Source organism: Pholcus phalangioides, unplaced genomic scaffold (assembly GCF_987345545.1).
Source record: "Pholcus phalangioides strain wild (caught in Gottingen) unplaced genomic scaffold, Ppha-v1.0 ptg000172l_1, whole genome shotgun sequence".
NCBI lineage: Eukaryota > Metazoa > Arthropoda > Arachnida > Araneae > Pholcidae > Pholcus > Pholcus phalangioides.
In genome coordinates this window covers 4108994-4129027 of record NW_028301637.1, presented here as the reverse complement: position 1 = coordinate 4129027, position 20034 = coordinate 4108994, and the positions used below count along the sequence as shown (strand labels likewise).

Here is a 20034-nt window from a genome sequence, read left to right as displayed (position 1 = left end):
TTTTCTTCCATTTTATAAAAAAAAAAATTCCTTTTCAAAATTTTCTTCATGTTAAAAATTTTTTTTTTCATTATAAAATATTTTTTCATGTTAAAATTTTTTTTTTCATTATAAAAAATTTTTTTCATGTTAAAAAATTTTTTTTTCATTATAAAATATTTTTTTCATGTTAAAAAATTTTTTTTTCATTATAAAATATTTTTTTCATGTTAAAAATTTTTTTTTTCATTATAAAATATTTTTTCATGTTAAAAATTTTTTTTTCATTATAAAATATTTTTTCATGTTCAATAAATTTATTTATAGTTTGAATTAATTTTTTTTTTCGTGCAATATATTTTTCATGGGTTCAAATTGTTTTCAATCAAAGTGCACACGTATGATGCAAACTAAAGTGCAGCTAACTCTTCCAGAGCCTGGTGCCACAAATGCAGGGCCGCAACTAGATGTTTGGGTCACCCGGGGCAAGTGCGCATTTTGGCGCCCCGTTCTAATAGGAGAGGTTTGAGAGTGAAATTTTCCCTCTGGTTCAGCGCACCCCTAGTTGCGGCCCTGCACAAATGTGTGAGTTGCCTTTTTCCTCACTGTATAATGTTTTTTTTTTTACCTCGCTGAGTTAAGCCCTGATTTAAAGGATTGTGTAATTTCTGAGTTAAATATGGTGAATATAAACATCAGAGGACAGCATTTGAAGTTGAACTTTCAGTGGGTTTTTAAGATTGCTTCCACGGGAGATGGTGCCTCCGGGAAAAGTGTGATTTATTGCATAATATTTAGCAATTAAAAACTCTGGAAAAAATTGTATATGAAGATGAATATACCGTGCACATCATCTTGGATGAAAAAATTTGCTGAACACGTGTTTTTAATGCATTTTTTGATTAGCAAAAAATTCAAAAATATTTCTAAAATTCCAGAGCAAAAAAGAATGCTCGTGTCTGAAAGGAAGTAAATTGCATCCAAATCTTTGAAAATTAGTTTTTCAAGTGGTGTCGGAAATTTGGAAATTTGTAAAAGAAAGCTCTAGGAATTTGCATCCGATGCCATCTCTCTGAAAGCCTGAGAGGAAAGAAGGAATATGGCGACCCTAATTTAAGGGGTCTGTTAGTCAGCGAATGCATGTTGTTCGAATTTTGGGGCCCATCTGTAAAATGTCCCACTTGATCATGCGAATAGGTCCTGAGCCAGACAGGGACTGTCAAAAAAGTTTTGCATGAGGCTCAAGATCAATATATTGGGCTTCAATGGTTTTACTCCTCCTAACCAGATCATGGCCCGCCGCCAAATGTGTATTTACTAGTGGGCTATAGCCCAGGGTGGCAAGCTCAGAGGGGCGGTAAATGTGAGGAATGAGTGATCAAAAAAATTATTAGAGTGTGAGAAAAGGGTGGTATATAGAAATTTCATAGTAAAGCCAACGAGCGATGAAACCATAAATCCGCCTCTGCCTAGAGAGCGGGAAACTAGGTCAGTGAGTGACCAAACGAGTGACTTGTTATAGGGTATGCAAGCATGTGAGAGAACGTAAGAGAGTGCAAGGAGGAACGTGAGGATTCAAAAGAGTTACCAGCAGAGCGGGGGACCCGGTCAGTGAACGAGCAAAACAATGACCAAAACAGTGTAAACGTGTGAATGTTAAAAACAGTGACTCAGAAAGCGATGAGCTCGATCAGCGAGTGTCTGAAAAAAGTGACCTGGAGAGTGTATGAGCATAAGAGGGACCTGGAGATCAAGGAACCAAGTGAGTGAGAGACCATAGGAGTAAACAAAACAGTGTGTAAGCATAAAAATGTCCAAAAGAGTGACGGACTCGATCAGTGAGCGACCAAAACCCTGTGTAAGCATGTGAATGTTCAACAGCGTGACCCAGAAAGCGACGGCCCTGGTTAGTGAGCGATCAAAAGAAAGACCTGGAGCAGAGTTTCTCAAGTGCCGGGCCGCGGCCCACCCCCTAAGGGGGCCATTCAAGTATTACGTAAGCAGATTTTCAGCCATTTTTGACCCCTCCCCCCTTGTCAGCAAAATTTCGTCAGCAGCTCTGAATATTTCATATATTCAAAAAGGGGTGGTTGATGACGTAAGCAACCTTCTAACCCCCCCCCCCCCCATTAATTTTTCATTATATGCGTATATGACCGGCCTTTTCATTCAGGCAAGAGAGATTTACCGGGCCGCGGGCTTCGAAAGGTTGAGAACCGACCTAGAGAGTGTATGAGCGTAGGGGGAACTAGAAATCAAGGGACCGAATAAGTGACCGACTAAAAGAGTAACCAAGAGACAGGTGTATTTACAGAGGTGGCACACAAGAGGGTTATAGCACAGGGCTGCAAAATTTGAGAAATGTGCGGTCAAGGAAATTAGACTGAAATGGGAGAAGGACGGCAAAGTTTGCATAGCCCGCAGACGGCAAAACCATAAATCCACCTCTCCGCCGCTCTGTCTCAACGAAGATATGTTTTTCTTTAGAGGGGCCCCCAATGAATTTTCATCCATCAGCCGAGAAAACCAAAATTTGATTATCAGCTTACCAGACTCATCACTAGGTGGCGCTACAGATTTTGAATTGACGTGCGGCGGAAGTTGTGTAGCTATAGGAATTTGCATCCGCGAGACTGTCTAAGAAATCCGTATTGGCTGCCATCGTACAGTGACGTCACGGAACTACATCTTCACCGACCTCATCACCATCTCACTAAACCTATAAAAATTCCCGCGCGACGTTTAGATAGTCCTAGATTAGCGATCAACCCCCTGGACACCGTCAGACATCGGAATATTATTCATCCCGTTCGTCACGCTACCACCATGGCTTGTGAAGATAATTACGGTGACCTCCAGCTCACGGACAACCACATGGGTACCTACAGCATCATGTGGACACTGAACGAGTTCAGCAAGCTCCGGAACGAACTCGGCGACGTGTACAAGAGTCAGATCTTCTATCTGCGCCACAACGGTTCGTCGTCTTGCCAGATGGCCATCTATCCCGGGGGCATCGACTTGGGCTCTTCGGGCTCGATATGCTGCTCCCTCCTGTGCAACAAGAGTGGGAACCGCCTCACGACGTCGTTCGGCCTACTCAACCTGTTGGGCGACAAAATCCACACCGACCCGCATTCCTACCAAGCCGAGTCCAAGTCCGTCAACTGTTGCTACCGGATGATAGAGCACGCCGAACTGATGATGATGAATCTACCCAGTGACTCCCTCGTAGTCGTCGTTCATGGTGGATACTCGACGGCTCCGGTCGCCTCTGTCGAGAAACGAGAGATCCGAACCACGGCCGAAATGCCGCCGAAAGACTACTCTCTCTGGTACGAAAGCGGCAAGGACGCCGATGCGGTGATCGCCGTCCACGGCCAGGAGATACCAGTCCATTCCATGGTCCTGTTCGATCGCTCCAGGGTCTTTTCGAACGCATTCAGCCTGCATCCAACCAAGGAAAAGCGGATATTAGAGATTACCAAGTTCAAGCCGGACATCGTGAAGCTGTTCCTGCGGTTCCTGTATTGCGGCACCGTCCGGATCGACGACGTGGACACCGCCTGCGAGCTCGTCCGGGCCGGACAAGAGTACAGTCTGGACGACCTGAAAAAGACCTGCGCCCAATACTTGTGCGCCAACATGGATGACCGGAACGTCATCAGTCTCCTGGCCTTGGCGGACATCAACGATGCTGCTGGACTGAAACGCGATGCGCTGGAGTACTTTGTCAACTGCAAGAAGGAGATCGACTTGAAGAGACATGAAGCTGATTTGGTCGCGAGGCCGAAATTGATGTTCGACATGCTGTACAAGACCCGAGATGCCTTGTCGAACCTACACTTGCTTAATAACATGACTGAAATAGATTTCGAAGTGCTTTGAATAGACGTCGATCATGTCCCGCAACATGGCTTTCAGTGATCAAAAAATCTTTTCCTTCATGGTTGATATTTAATGATATCGCATGTTTATATTTTTAACATGCCGTCCAATTTTTGACAATGATGACCTGATGTTTTTCATGCCTTATTTTTCGCATTGCGAGTATATTCTTTTACGCCAATTTTGATCATGTTGAAAGTTCTCAAATTGCACTAATGGTGGAGTTTAATTTTTTAAATGTTATCATTACATATATGCGTTAAATATGTAAAATATGCGACAGCACTGTGTCCGAATGATTTCTGTTCGATTTAATGATTTTGCATTGCATGTCCAGATTTTTTTTTTAGAAATTTTAACTGATGACATATAAATCAAGTCATGAATATTTATTAACCCAACGAGAACATTTTTACTTCGATGTTCAAATTTTGAATTCGGCTAATTTTTAAGGTTTACCGCGGGGGTCTTGAACATATCGCGAGCATTTCCCATCCTCAACGAAGAGCTATCCCCTTACGGCAACTTTGACATACGTGCCCGAGATTTACATTTTGATTGTAATCCTTGAATGAAATTTTTACAGGATGGATTTTAAATTGAAGAAATACTCGCGAAATCGGACACGAACGCTCTTGGTGCTCGCGAACTGATTCGAAGCTGGCTGGTTCAGTGGCCATTTGGATTTTAAATTATCAGGGGTGATCATATGCGTTATGTATGTAAACATGCAACCACATTTCCTCCCCCCCCCCCCCTCTGCAGCTGGGATCTTTCAACGGTTCCTTTATAGTGAATATATAACGTAAGGGGGGGGGGAGAAACAATCTTTTCTGGGCCCCAGGGAAGGCCCATGAATGGTAGTTTCCCTAATGGATCCCGTAACTTGCTGCCCCATAATTCAAATATGTATCCAGATATCTCTGAAACTATAGTCGTGATCTCAATGCTTTCCCCCGGCTAGTGAGGGTTTTTGAACTTCAAGAATGTTGTGAGGAAAGTTATTCATTATTTTTGGTTCCGTGACCTAGGCCGGTATTACTCCGAGTTTTCTAAAACTTGGAAAAATTCAGCAATATGATTATTATGACATGAATGTCGCTCTCCACTTGTTAATACAAGATATACAGAAGGCTGTATATCTTGAATATGATTATTGGTTGCGTTTGCTCGAATGTGAGCTTTATTGGTTGGATATTTCAAGTTTTATAAAAGTGATTTTATCGAACTTTTACAGTGTAATCCCGCTCCGCAACATGTAACATTTGTGATCTTTTGGGGAGGGGAAGAGTTTTTTTTTTTTTTTTTGCAAAATTTCTCCGCAAATAATTCATTTCTTGTTTTAAAACAATATGAAACAACTTTCAAATAATTGCAATAAAATTTATTCAAAATCGGAGCACAAATTCTCTTCGATGTCTTTGGGAATGAGGGGGGGGGGGCCCTTCACTGTTTTCATCTGGATTCGATACCTGTAAGTGCCCCCAACTTCATATCCAGTTCCCACGTAAGAGCTTTTGAGAAAAAATCTATTATGGCGGAGGGGGGGGGGGGGGTTCTCGATCTTATATATATGAATCTAAACCCAAACTTGGGTTGCTTCCGAGATGGGTCGTCCAAATCCACTTAAAGCCAGGATTACACTATAAAAGTTATTTTATAAAATTTGAAAAATTCAACCAGTATGATTATATGGGTTGCATTTGTGGTCGAATGTAACCTATGAGCTTTATTGGCTGGAATATTCAAGTTTTATAAAAGGGATTTTATCAAACTTTTACACAGTCTAATCTCTGCCTAAGGCCGGTATTACACTGTAAAAGTTTGATAAAATCCCTTTTATAAAACTTGAAAAATCTAACCAATAAGGTTAATGGTTACATTCTAGAAAATGCGTAGCCGGTCAACTTGTCGCGGTACAAATTTTGTCGCAGGGTCAATTCGTCGCGGTACAAATTTGTCGCAGCTCCAATTCGTAGCTGTACAAGTTTGCCGCCGTGTCAATTCATCTTGACGTCAATTTATATAATCAATTCGTCGAACCGTCGATTCTTCACTGTACATGTTCCACGCGAGCTTGTATGTAGGTTTTTGTCTTACACGTGAAATAAAAACATGAACAAAAGTGTACACGCAGTTAACTGAAAATAATTAATTTTTGTCAATGCAGAAAGGTCATCGAAATTAAAATTAAAATATCAATTACATTTAAAAATTTAACTGCATATAAAAGTTTAATTATATTTTAAAATTCGGTTAGAAAAATTCAAAATGTTAAATAATTGATTTTGCTGTGATAAAATTTCAATATCATGTGAAAAAATTTCGGTTTGTATGATATTCCCCAAATTACAGTGAGCCTATCTTTAACGATTAATTTTAATTTCGAGTGTCATGTACACGAAGTTACATACAATGGGCTAATTGAAAGTCTGATTTCATTCTTTTCACTCGAGAGTTGTTACTTTAGAGTTGAAAAAAAATATATCAAAAATCGATTGACATTTGCAGTGGTGACAGAGATGCTGTTGGTGCCCAGGGTACTTTATGGAAAGGGTATGAGTACCCAGAGAAATGATTCAGAAACCAAAATTTCCTACTTCAAGATTAAGACAAGAACCCACAAGTTTCAAAAACTTCTGGCATCCTTGGAAAGTCAAAGGTGCCGACATGAAGGAAACATTGAAGAGGGGGAGGGGCTGAAAACCGCCATTCATTCCGTTTATAAGGGACTCAAACCCCGACAAAAAGTGGGAAATGCGGCTTATACGGTGGAAATTAAAATTTAAAAATTTATTTCATCTCAATTTTTTTATTTGGATGAGCTCTTCAACATCCCTCACTGCGAGAAATGGAAGTCCCGACGGAAATGCGGCTTATATAGTAAAAATTAAATTTTAAAAATTTAATGACTTCAATGAATACTTTCCTTCATTTGTTAAAAATTAAAACAGATGGGAAGGGGGAACATTTCCAATAAATAAGAAAAAAAATTAAATTTTTTACGCCTAAAGCAACTACCCTATTTATAAGATCACAACAAACATATGAATTTTAAAGCAATTCAAATTTGTCACGATGAAATGAGTCTGCGACAAATTTGTACCGCGACGAAATGACGAAATGAGCCTGCGACAAATTTGTACTACGACGAAATAAGCCTGCGACAAATTTGTACCGCGACGAAATGAATCTGCGACAAATTTGTACCGCGACGAGTTTGTAGCACGACGAATTGACGCTGCGACAAATTGAATGCGACGAATTGTCCCGCGACAAGTTGAGCGCGACGAATTGACCTAGACCCTAGAAAATGTAATCGGTGACTTTATTGGCTGCATTTTTCAAGTTTTATACAAGAGATTTTATCAAACTTTTATAGTATAATGTAATCCGTTTTATTACACTATAAAAGTTACTATAGGAAATTTATCATTTGCAACCTGTGTATTGGCTTCGGTTTTAAAAAAACATGAAGCTTATGTGGATGCAGAGGGGCGTCGGAATTGTTTCTAAACTGTGGCTGCTCGTCTTTAGTTTGATATCGGAAATTTTACTTTCTGAATCAATTCCGGGGGTGCTCGGATCCATGCCACAAATTACTGTGGATGCTTGAGCACCCCCGGCTCCGACGCCACTGTGTGGATAATTGTATTGGATGGAAGAAGCTAATTATTTTGATGCATTTATGCATCTAGCTGGGACGCAACTTAATGAATATGGCAGTTTATGAAGTTGAAGAACACACACAACGCCCAGAGTGGAAGTTTAGCGACTAAATTGTCCGTGTTTCATTATATTAACGGTTTATAATTATGTCACGGTAAAATCCCAAAGACTCGGGTTTTACCAAGGGGCGAGTTGGTGAAAGTCCAAAAAACGCTTGTAAACGTTTTCATTTCGGATTTTTACCAAGTCAAAGTCCGTTTTAAGTGAATCAATGAACTTATTAGTTTCTGATGCATATTAGTTTATGAATAATATTTTAATAATTATAAACAAATAATGAAATAGCAAACGAAGTAACCACCGTGATGAGTTTTGGACGCTATTTAAGTAATTGATGCTCATAATTAATTTACTCCTACCAATTAATTAAAGCCCGTTTTAATGAATTTAACATCATTAACTTAATAGTTCTTCACCCGTCTTGATTAATTAATAATTGTTGAATAGTTATAATTACTTGTGTGAATGACCCTTATTAATGAATTAAAAGTATTTAAGTAAAACTTATTTCGTCATGATGGCTCGCTGCTCGCGCTGACTCACGGGGGTGCCGAGTGCGCTTCGCCCACTGATCCGCCTCCCCACGCATTGAGCGCATCATGACCCCGCACCCGTCTGGAGATGTTGGGACACTAACCAATGGCCTTGACTACAAGTGAACCTGGATACGTGGCAGTATTTCGGAAAACTTAATAACTCATTATCGTTTTTTTTTATTCTTCTAAACGGGTTTTTACTGTTGAGAATAAATAATATTAATTCCTAATTAATTTAATTTTAAACTGTTCAATTACTATATTAAGTAATTAATATAAGCGTCAAGAACTAATAAGTTAACGATGGTTTATTGACTGAATAAAAACGGTCTCTGACTTGGTAATGAGTCCCAAATATAAACGTTTGCATCATTTTTCGGACTTTCACCATCTCGCCTTGTCTCCGAGCTTTTACATTGAACCGTGGAGTGGATGTAGCAACTGAACATTATATTGGCCCTCGAACAGTAAGAAGTTGGCCACCCGTAATATAATAGATTAATTTAATCTCCACCACCTCAGATGATAATTACATAAACGTATCATTAAATGTGAACCATCAAATCCAGTGATGTGATATGATAGGGTTTTTCAAAGAGTGAGCCGTGGCTTCTAGGGGCGTCCCGGCGAGATGAAGGTATTGATTTTTGTGCCTCTTTTTTGCTTTGAACTGGTGCTTTTATAACACCCCTTAACTACAGGGCCGTCTTAAGAGCATCATGGGGCCCCCCGGCCAAATTAATTACACTATAAAAGTTTGATAAAATAACTTGTATAAAACTCAAAAAATTCAACCAATGAAGTCAACAAATGAAACTGATAATCTTATTGGTGGCATTGTTCAAGTTTTATAAAATTACTTTTATCAAACTTTTATAGTGTAATCCCGACCAAGTCCTTACCAGGAAAATTTCGGAAAATCTCAACCAGATCACATTTTTGTGAAACCCCCCCCCCCTTTTCTCTTGAGGTGCCCGGGTGGGCCCATGCCTTAAGACGACACTGCTTAACTATTCTGGGGAGTAGCAGGAAAACCATGAACTGGGCAAGTGAGCCCCGGGTGACATAAAACTCATTTTCCTACTTTATAAGGCCCGGGCAGACTTCTATTTGGGATAAGCAGGGGTCTGTTTTTGTGAAATATGCCATTAATTTTGTGAGAAATGAGTAATTTTGTGGGAAGCGAAATAATCTAGTTTGTCTATCACAAAAGAAATGAAATTTTCAAAAATTTATGGATTCGTTATTTTTCTTTTCGTGAAGGGTTCGTTTTTCGGATCCGGAATTTTGTGAAGGGTCCGGAAAACGGAGCCAAAGTTTGGATGAACAGACCCCTGGTAAGTGTAAATTTTTGGCCCTGGGACAGTGCCCACGTTGCCCCACCCTAGTTACGTTCCCGATTTTCTGCTGTCAACCATCTCAGATGATAATGAAATAAATGTATCATCAATATAAGTGACACGGTGCATAAGCAGTCGAACCCGGATATAACCAAGTCGCACGGGAACGAGGAAAACATTCGGCATATTCCGATATTCGTGAAAACCGGATACACCATAAATACAGTCGAATCCATTTATAACAAACGCCAAGAGACCGGGCGAATCACTTCGTTAAAACAAAATTTCGTTACAAAGGAACTCCAGATTACCTAGCATTGTTCCTATATAAACTTATTTGAGGGATTAGAAAAGTGTTCGTTATAAAAAGAGATTTTCCGCTATAACGGTATTCATTAAAACGGGATTCGACTGTATTCGAAGTTTAATGAGAGAAACTACTCAACCCCCCTATTCGCGATGGGTCTGTACGAGGAACAGACTTGAAAATTTAAGAAAATTAAAATTATTTATGCATGTCGCAAACATTCAAGATATTCACGTAGGGTTTGAATTAATACCCGTGTACTGCAAATTAGTGTTTCTCAAAGTGTGAGTCGCAGCTTCTAGGGTAGTCACCAACTTTTACCAGGGGTGAGCTGTCGATATTGATTTGTTCAGTGCTTTGAAACGCTACTTGAAGTATTCTGGGTAACAGTGGGTAAATGTTGAGACGAGGGTGAAATGGAAGGCAAAATTTTAAAAATCACTCATGTAAGTGGTCCGTCGAATAGTGACCGATATTTCAATAGTTCTGACGTTTACAAAGACTTTCTTTAAAACCGAGCACAACTCCGGTCTATCGCCATGGGGAATATACTACCGAATGAGTTGTGCCGGGAATGTGTGTGTGCATAACATTCTCAGTGCGTATAAGGTGTTGTGCCTGATATTGCAGTGTGGGCGCGGTAGCCCGGTCAATAAGACACTTGACTAAAGTACCAAAGGATGTTTAGAAGTGTCGCGAGTTCGATACCCGGTTCGTCCTTGTCAGAAAACTTTCCTGACGCAGGGGTACAATAGAAACGGCGACATGACCGCAGAAAAAATTGCTACCGCAGGGAGTCTCCCATGGAGGGGTTAGCGCGCCAACCTCTCGATAGGAGTAAACAAAACAGTGTGTGTAAGCATGAAAATGTCCAAAAGAGTGACGAACTCGATCAGTGAGCGACCAAAACCCTGTGTAAGCACGTGAATGTTCAAAAGCGTGACCCAGAAAACGACGGTCCCGGTCAGTGAGCGATCAAAATGAAAGACCTAGAGCAGTGTTACTCAACTGCCGGGCCGCCGCGCACCAACACTAAGGGGCCATTCAAGTATTACGTAAGCAGATTTTCAGCCATTCTTACCCCCCTCGCCTGACTTTTTGGTCAGCAAAACACTGATCCCCCCATCCCCCCTGTCAGCAAAATTTCGTCAGCAGCTTAGAATATTTCATATCTTCAAAAAAGGGTGGTTGATGACGTAAGCAACCTTCAAACCCCCCTTCCCCCTTGTCAGCAAATCCGAAACCCCCACCCCGATGCTGACTGCTGACATAAAACTTGAATGCACCCCTAATCACACCGGGTCGTGAGCGATTCGCAGTTTCATTTCTCCAATTAATTTCTCATTATGTGCGTATATGACCGGCCTTTTCACTTAAGCAAAAGAGATTTACCGGGCCGCGGGCTTCGAAAGGTTGAGAACCGACCTAGAGATTGTTGAGCGTGGGGGGGGGGAACTAGAAATCAAGGGACCGAATAAGTGACCGACCAAAAGAGTAACCAAGAGACACATGGGTGTTATATATATACGGGGTGATTATAAAAAAACTATCCCGACATATGGGCCCCTAACTATCATACCATTCACAGAAACTGAATGAAATTTTGGCATAAGGTATTTTGATGTATGCGCTCAAGAATGTTATGAGAAAACAAGAAAACAACAGTGTCACTCTAACAGTTACGGTTACAGTGAGAAAATTTCGAAAATATCAAATGGCAACACCAAGTTTTTTGTATTGGAATACGATCTCCATACTGAAAAACACTAAATAGCGTTGGAATGGCACCTGTAGCACGAAAATCCCCGGAGCTAGGCAAGGAAAAAGTAAAAAGGACTTTGCCGTGCACCAGAGCTTTAATGTTCGTTTCATTCGTCACACCGTTTCTTCGGCTGAGATCCCTGCACAAGGTCATGTGGAAAACACAATAAAATGCTTTATTTTATGCTGCTTCTCTGTCCTTATTGGTTGTCCTCACTTTTAGCCTATCTACCGCCGGTGATTTTCATGCTACAGTTGCCGTTCGAACGCTATTTAGGGTTTTTCACAATGGAGATCGTATTCCAATACAAAAAACTTGGTGTTGCCATTTGATATTTTCGAAATTTTCTCACTGTAACCGTAACTGTTAGAGTGACACTGTTGTTTTCCATATCATTCTTGAGCGCATACATCAAAATACCTTATGCCAAAATTTCATTCAGTTTCTGTGAATGGTATGATAGTTAGGGGCCCATATGTCGGGATAGTTATTTTATAATCACCCTGTATATATATATATATACACCACCATATTTACAGAGGTGGGATTGGGCAAGAGGGTTATAGACCAGGGCTCCAAATTTGAGGAATGTGCGGTCAAGGAAATTAGACTGAAATGGGAGAAGGCGACAAAATTTTCATCGTCTGCCCGTCGCTCTGTCAATATATGTTTTTTATTTAGGGGGGGGGGGGCCCAAAAGGAATTTTCATGCATCAGCCGAGAAGATTAAAATTTGATTATCGACTTACCATACTCATCACTAGGTGGCGCTACAGATCTTGAATTGATCGCGTCCACGTGCAGCGGAAGTTTGGAATTTGCATCCGCGAGACTGCCTAGAAAGAAATCCGTATTGGCTGCCATCGTACAGTGACGTCACGGAACTACATCTTCACCGACCTCATCACCATCTCACTAAACCTATAAAAATGCCTAGATTAACCATCAACCCCTGGACGTCATTAGACATCGCAATATTACTCTTTCAGATTTTGGCACTCTACCATCATGGCTTGTAAAGATTACGGTGACCTCCGGTTCACGGACAACCTCAAGGGTACCTACAGCATCATGTGGACATTGAGTGGGTTCAGCAAGCTCCGGAACGAACTCGGCGACGTGTACAAGAGTCGGAGCTTCGATCTGCGCCACAACGGTTCGTCGCAGTGCCGGATGGCCATCTATCCCGGGGGCACCGACTTGGGTAGCTCGGGCTCAATATGTTGCTCCTTCCAATGCGACAAGAGTGGGACCCGCCTCACGACGTCGTTCGCCCTACTCAACCTGTTGGGCGACAAAATCCACACCGACCCGGATTCCTACCAAGCAGAGACCCAGTACGTCACCTACTGCTACCGGATGATCGAGCACGCCGAGCTGATGAGGATGAATCTACCCAGCGACTCCCTCGTAGTCGTCGTCCATGGTGGATACTCGACGGCTCCAGTCGCCCCTGTCGAAGTACAAGAGATCCGAACCGTGGCCGAAATGCCGCCGAAAGACTACACTCTCTGGTACGAAAGCGACAAGGACACCGATGCTGTGATCGCCGTCGACGGCCAGGAGATACCAGTCCATTCAATGGTCCTGTCCGATCGCTCCAGCTTCTTCTCGGACGCATTCAGCCTGCATCCAACCAAGGAAAAGCAGATATTAGAGATTACCAAGTTCAAACCGGACATCGTGAAGCTGTTCCTGCGGTTCCTGTATTGCGGTACCGTCCGGATCGACGACGTGGACACCGCCTGCGAGCTCGTCCGGGTCGGACACGAGTACAGTCTGGACGACCTGAAAAAGACCTGCGCCCAATACTTGTGCGCCAACATGGACGACCGGAACGTCATCGGTCTCTTGGTCTTGGCGGACATCAACGACGCTGCTGGACTGAAACGCGATGCGCTGGAGTACTTCGTCAACTGCAGGAAGGAGATCGACTTGAAGAGACATGAAGCTGATTTGGTCGCGAGGCCGAAATTGATGTTCGAAATGCTGTACAAGACCCGAGATGCCTTGTCGAACCTACACTTGCTTAATAACATGGCTGAAACAGATTTTGAAGTGCTTTGAAATAGTCGATCGTGTCCCGCAACATTACTTTCAGTGATGGAAAATCTTTTTCCTTAATGTTTAATATTTAATGATATCGCATGTTCATATAATTTTAACACTACGTCCAATTTTGACAGTTTGAAGTGGTGTTTTTCATGCCTTATTTTTGATATTACGACGATTAATTTTTTTTTTTTTTACACACCAATTTTGATCATGTTGAAAGTTCTCAAATTACATTAATGGTGGATTTTAATGTTTAAGTTTTAGGAGTGATCATCACACGTGTAAAATATGCGACAGTTCTTTGAATCCAGATCTGACGTCGATCATGTTTTTTAGTGTCCGAATGATTTTGTTTTGGCGATTTAATGATTTTGCATGTCCAAGTTTTTTAACATGAGTTTAATTTGTAAGCTTGATAACTGATGGCATAATAAATATTCATGACTTGATTTATAACCCAACGAGAACATTTTACTTCAATGTTCAAATTCGGCTAACTTTTAAGGTTTAGCGCGGTGTCTTGAGCATTTCCTATCCTCAAACGAAGAGCTACCCCTTTACTGCAACATTGACATGCGTGCCGGAAATCTGCATTTTGATTGTACTCTTTGAATATAATTTTTATACAGGATGTTTTTAAATTGAAGAAATACTCGCGAACACTAAATCGGACACGAGCACCCTTGGTGCTCGCGAACAGGTTTCTGGTTCAGTGACTATTTGGATTTTAAATTTCGGGCGTGATCATATGCGTTATGTATGTAAACATGCAACCACGGGCGCCCGCTGCAGCTGGGATCTTTTGGCGAGCCCTTGGTCAAACTTCAAGGAATATTTGAAAGTGAATTTATAACGTAAGGGGGGGAAAAAGACTAAATCGTTCTGGGCCCCCAGGGGAAGCCCATGCATGGTAGTTTTCCCTCATGGGTCCCGTAACTTGCTGTCCCAAAATTCAAATGTATTCAGGTATCCCTGAAAATATAGTTGTGATCTCAATTCTTCTCCCTCATTGGGGGTCCCCCTGCTAGTAGGGGTAATTTTAACTTTCATTTAACATTCTTGATTTTTGGTTCAGTGACTTACTGAAGCAATATGTTGCATTTGTGATCTTTTGGGGAGGTTCACGGAACCTTGGCATGTTTCGTCCCCGGTACATTTGGCGCCCGGAAATTTCGCCTACCCTGACCATACGAGTGAGTAATTAAGTAAATCGGAAATTTATCTGATATTTCGCATGCCCTGATCGTACTCGTGACCATATGAGTTAACATATAAATGATGGTATGAGTGATCAAGTTAAGAAATTAAATAAATTTAATGAAAATTTACCCCCGTACATTTCACCTTCCCTGACCCTGTGAGTGATCACATAAGTGCAATAAATTGCAATTTTTGGCAAAATTTAGTGATAAGCCGTATTCAGCAAAGCAATTTCCTGCATTCTCCTCGATGGTGCATGGTGAACCTAAGTATGAAGGTTTTTATTTAAACCAGTGGTTCTCGACCTTTGGAAGCCCGCGGCCCGGTTTCATTTATTTTTGTAAGTGGAAGGCCCGGTCAAACACATGATTAACAGAACATGAATGGGGGAAAAGGAAACTGCAGATCAGTCGCGACCCGGCGGTTGAGAAACACCGATTTAAACCCATCTGGATATCTAGGAACGTGAGGGAAAAGGTACTTTGGGGGAGATTTTAATGTTTTTGTTCAGGACTGTAAAATAGCTCTTCTTATATTGAAAAATTTCGCAGCGACGTAAGTTCGGGAAAAATATTTTATGCTTCAACGGAAAATTCTTAGGATCCATTAAAGTGAGTCACTCAGTGCTACGTAAGCACCTATGAAAAGAGGATCATCTTTGCAGACACTCCACCCTCGCACTTTGTCAATCGGTCAATCATACGGTCATTCACTTTATCAATCTTTCGGTCACTCATGCAGCCACTCAATTGGTCACACATTCACTTATGCGTTCCATCACTCAGTAACTCCCTTGATCACTCACTTGGACACTCATGCAGTTAACCACTAATACGGTCATTCGGTTGGTCACTCAGTCTCTCCCTTGATCACTTATATGCTCGATCACTCAAAAATTTATTAAAGCATTCACTCGGTCACTCATACGCTCAATCATTCAGTATTTCCCTTGGTCGCTCAATCACTCACTAGGAAACTTACACACACCAGTATTTAATTAGTCACTCACTTGGAAACTTGCATAAGCATTTAATCGATCACTCATACAGTTAATCACTTGGTCGTTCATGCGATCATTCACTTGGTCACTCATACGGTTAATTACTCAGTCTCTCCTTTGGTCACTCACTTGGAAACTTACACAATATTTAATCGGTCACTCATTCACTCGAACGTTCCATTGGTCAGTCACGCGGCCAATCCCTCAATCACTGACTTGATCACTCATAAAGTCAATTGCACACTAGTTGATACGGTCACTCACGTGGTGAGTCATTCTGCCACTCGCTTAGTCATTTGTACAGTCACTAACGCACTCCTACAGTCCATTTCACACTCATACAGTCACTCGATCACTCATACATTCAGGCCGTGTGAATTTGTCGGGGGCCAAATGTAACGGGGACGAAACGTTCCAGGGGCCAGATGTTGGGAACAAAATGTTGGGGGCGAAAGTTCGGATCCCGGGAATGAGGGGGGGGGGCCCCTTCACTGTTTTAATCTGGATTCGATACCGATAAGTGCCCCAACCTCGTATCCAGTTCCCACGTAAGAGCTTTTGAGGAAAAAATAAATGAATATCATATATATTTATAGGGGGGGGGGGGTTTCTCGACCTATGAATCGTGACCCCAAACTTAGGTCGCAGGGGCTTCCGAGATGGGTCGTGCAAATCCGCTTAAAGCCAGGAATTCTTGAGCTATGAGTCACGACCCAAGCTTGACTAAAGCCGGGATTACACTAAAATTTTTCTAAAACTTCTTTTATAAAATTTGGAGAATTCAACCAGTAAGATTGCTTCTAAGCAAGTAAGGTTGCATTTGCTCGAATGTAACCTATGAGCTTTATTGGATGGAATATTCATAAAAGAGGGATTTTATCAAAATTTTAGTTTAATCTCTGCCTAAGGCCGGTATTACACTATAAAAGTTTGATAAAATTTATTTTATAAAATTTAATAAAATTTCTTTTATAAAATTTAAATAAAATTTCTTTTATAAAATTTAAATAAAATTTATTTTATAAAATTTAATAAAATTTCTTTTATAAATTTTATATTCAAATTTTTTTTTATAAAATTTATTTTACAATCGAAATGGACCACATTGCACCATAAAAGATTTATATAAAATTGTTTAAAACAAATTTGTTTTACCATTTGCTATAGGAAATTTATCATTTGCAACCTGTGTATTGGCTTCGGTTTAAAAAAACATGAAGCTTATGTGGATGCAGAGGGGCGTCGGAATTGTTTCCAAACTGTGGGTGCCCGTCTTTAGTTTGATATCGGAAATTTTAATTTCTGAATCAATTCTGGGGGTGCTCGGATCCATGCCACAAATTACTGTGGATGCTTGAGCACCCCCGGCTCCGACGCCACTGTGTGGATGATTGTACTGGATGAAATAATTTGCGGAAGAAGCTAATTATTTTGATGCATTACATCTAGCTGGGAAAATGCCAGTTTATGAAGAAGTTGAGGAAAACAACACCCATAGTGAAAGTTTAGCGACTAAATTGTCGATGTTTCATCATATTACGGCTTATAATTATGTCACGGTAAAATCCCAAAGACTCTGGTTTTACCAAGGGGCGAGTTGGTGAGAGTCCAAAAAACGCTTGTAAACGTTTCCATTTCGGATTTCTACCAAGTCAAAGTCCGTTTTAAGTGAATCAATGAACTTATTAGTTTCTGATGCATATTAGTTTATGAATAATATTTTAATAATTATAAACAAATAATGAAATAGCAAACGAAGTAACCACCGTGATGAGTTTTGGACGCTGTTTAAGTAATTGATGCTCATAATTAATTTACTCCTACCAGTTAAAGCCCGTTTTAATGAATTTAACATCATTAACTTAACAGTTCTTCACCCGTCTTGATTAATTAATAATTGTTCAATAATTATAATTACTTGTGTGAATAATACTTATTAATGAATTAATAGTGATAAGTATTTATATATATATATATATATATGAAAAAAGAGAGAGAGAGAGTAAAACTTATTTCGTTATGATGGCTCGCTGCTCGCGCTGACGAACGGGGGTGCTGAGTGCGCTTCGCCTACTTATCTGCCTCTCCACGCATTGCATCATGACCCCGCACCCCTCTGGAGATGTCGGGACACTAACTAATGGCCTTGAGTACAAGTGAACCAACCTAAGAGGCCTTTCACACAGAGCGGGTCCGGAAGAAGTTTTAACAATTGGAATATACTGCGCCTTTTAGACGATCCGAAAAATCTCCGCACCTAGGAAATGTTCATGCGGGTCCGGGCGTCGCCCGCATGTGTCAAAACCTAAGTGCGGGCTCCGCATCCGCACATAGAAGTTTTGACAATAGGTTTATTCGGAGCTATCCACACGATGCGGATGCGGAGCGAATTCGTCCGCATCTTTGGCTACTTTTTAACGGAATTTTTTTAATTATTTGCCATAAATACCCTTAAAAACACCATATGATGGTCCCTGCTCATTAATATAATGTACCTACATACGTCTATCCCTCCGTTTCCTTCTGAGATGGAGATATTGGAGATATAGCAACTTTAACTGCCTTTTGTCCATATTTCACAATTTTATACAATAAAACCTGTCAACAACGGCCACTGACGGGACCAAAATTATAAGCCGTTCTGTTCATTACGAATATTTAATTGACTAAATACTTTAATAACTTTTAAATTTAATTAAAAAATTTTAATTTTTTTCTTTTTACATATTTGAAAAATTATTTAAAAAATATAAATATTTGAAATATTATTTTAAATATTTATTATTTTTCTTCAATTTTTAATCTTTTAATTTTTTTAAACTTTAAAAAAAATACTTTTAATATACTTTAAAAAAATATAAATAGTTTAAGTATATACCTACTGTATATATTTTTTAATTTTAAATTTTTCAAGTTTTTTAAACTAAAAAAAAATGCTTTTGTTAAACAACGTTATCCACGTACGGCGTTCACTCAGGGCCGGATTAAGACGTTTGAAGACCCTAGCACTTGAATATTTTTGGTGGTTCTCCCGATACCTACAATGTATATTTTACTCGATATTCGGCCTATAAAAGGCCGAAGTGACTAATCTAAAGATGGGATTTCACTCTAAAAGGTTTATGAAGTTATTTTATAAAACTTGAAAAAAGCAACTAATAAATTTATCAGTTGCATTCGAGCAACCGATCAGCTCATTGGTTGCATTTTTAAAAGAATATACTATAAAGCTTTATAAAAAAATCTTTTATAACAGTTGAAAATTCAACCAATAGGTGTATCGGTTGCATTCAACCAAATGCGACCGGTGTTCGTATGAGTTGAATATTTCACGTTTTATCAAAAACCTTTTACAAAACTTTTATAGTGTAATCCTGGCCTAAGGCTGGTATTACCCTATAAAACTTGAAAAATGTAACCAATAAACACATTTGTTACATTCGAGCGGACTTAACTGAACCGCCTATTGGTTGCATTTTTCAAGTTTTATAAACGAACTTTTATAGTGTAATCTCGGCCTAAGACAGAATTGTGATGTGAATATTTCTAAACTCGGACATTTTGAAAGTCTCCACCCCCCCCCCCCACCCCAATTTTTCTACTTGCAAATTCTTTGATATCTCCTGAATTTTTTTTTTTTTTTTTTTTTTTTTTTTGGAACATCGAAAGTTTTGGATGTTCTTGGATTTGATTTTTCGAACATTCGATGTTTTCGGAATTTTTCTTTCATATTTTTCCGAAAAGACAAATTTTTTTTTCAAAATCTTTTGAAAATATTTTTAGACATTTTCTCCCATCGACTACTTGTGACGATCAGAAAAAAGACATCTTTATACACATATTCTACGGGGGCTGTAGATTAAACCACCAAAGAATGCCTCTAGGCTGCCTATAGGCACTGAATCAGGGGTGAAGGAGAAAAATAATTACAAAAATTGCGAAAAAATAGTTTTTATACACGAATTTCAAACTAAAGATGCGGGCGAAACACCAGCATCTTTAGTGCTCCTGTGAAAGGGTATGCGGACTCGCATCCGCTCCGTGTGAAAGGGGCCTAAGAAATCCGTATTGGCTGCCATCGTACAGTGACGTCACAGAACTACATCTTCATCGACCTCATCACCATCTCACTAAACCTATAAAAATTCCCGCGCGACACTTGAAGTTCTAGATTTACCATCAACCCCTGGACGGCATTGGACCTCGGAATATTATATCCCGTTTGGCACTCTACCATC

The 20034-nt window shown here is 40.1% G+C and overlaps 2 protein-coding genes across 2 annotated transcripts; both read left to right on the top strand.

The window, feature by feature from the left end:
• The first annotated feature begins 2805 nt into the window (after positions 1 to 2805).
• Positions 2806 to 3867, top strand: LOC149063583 (speckle-type POZ protein B-like). Its single transcript, XM_089255698.1, has one exon. The coding sequence runs from the start codon at positions 2806 to 2808 to the stop codon at positions 3865 to 3867; it is 1062 nt and encodes a 353-aa protein (XP_089111824.1).
• Positions 3868 to 12549: 8682 nt separating this feature from the next.
• On the top strand, positions 12550 to 13608 carry LOC149063582 (speckle-type POZ protein-like). The gene has a single exon (XM_089255697.1). It carries the CDS (start codon positions 12550 to 12552, stop codon positions 13606 to 13608), a length of 1059 nt encoding a protein of 352 aa, XP_089111823.1.
• The last annotated feature ends 6426 nt before the right edge of the window (positions 13609 to 20034 follow it).

Bases quoted from the DNA above. Each gene is read 5' to 3' on its own strand.
- LOC149063582 (XM_089255697.1), top strand. From the start codon at position 12,550: ATGGCTTGTAAAGATTACGGTGACCTCCGGTTCACGGACAACCTCAAG.
- LOC149063583 (XM_089255698.1), top strand. From the start codon at position 2,806: ATGGCTTGTGAAGATAATTACGGTGACCTCCAGCTCACGGACAACCAC.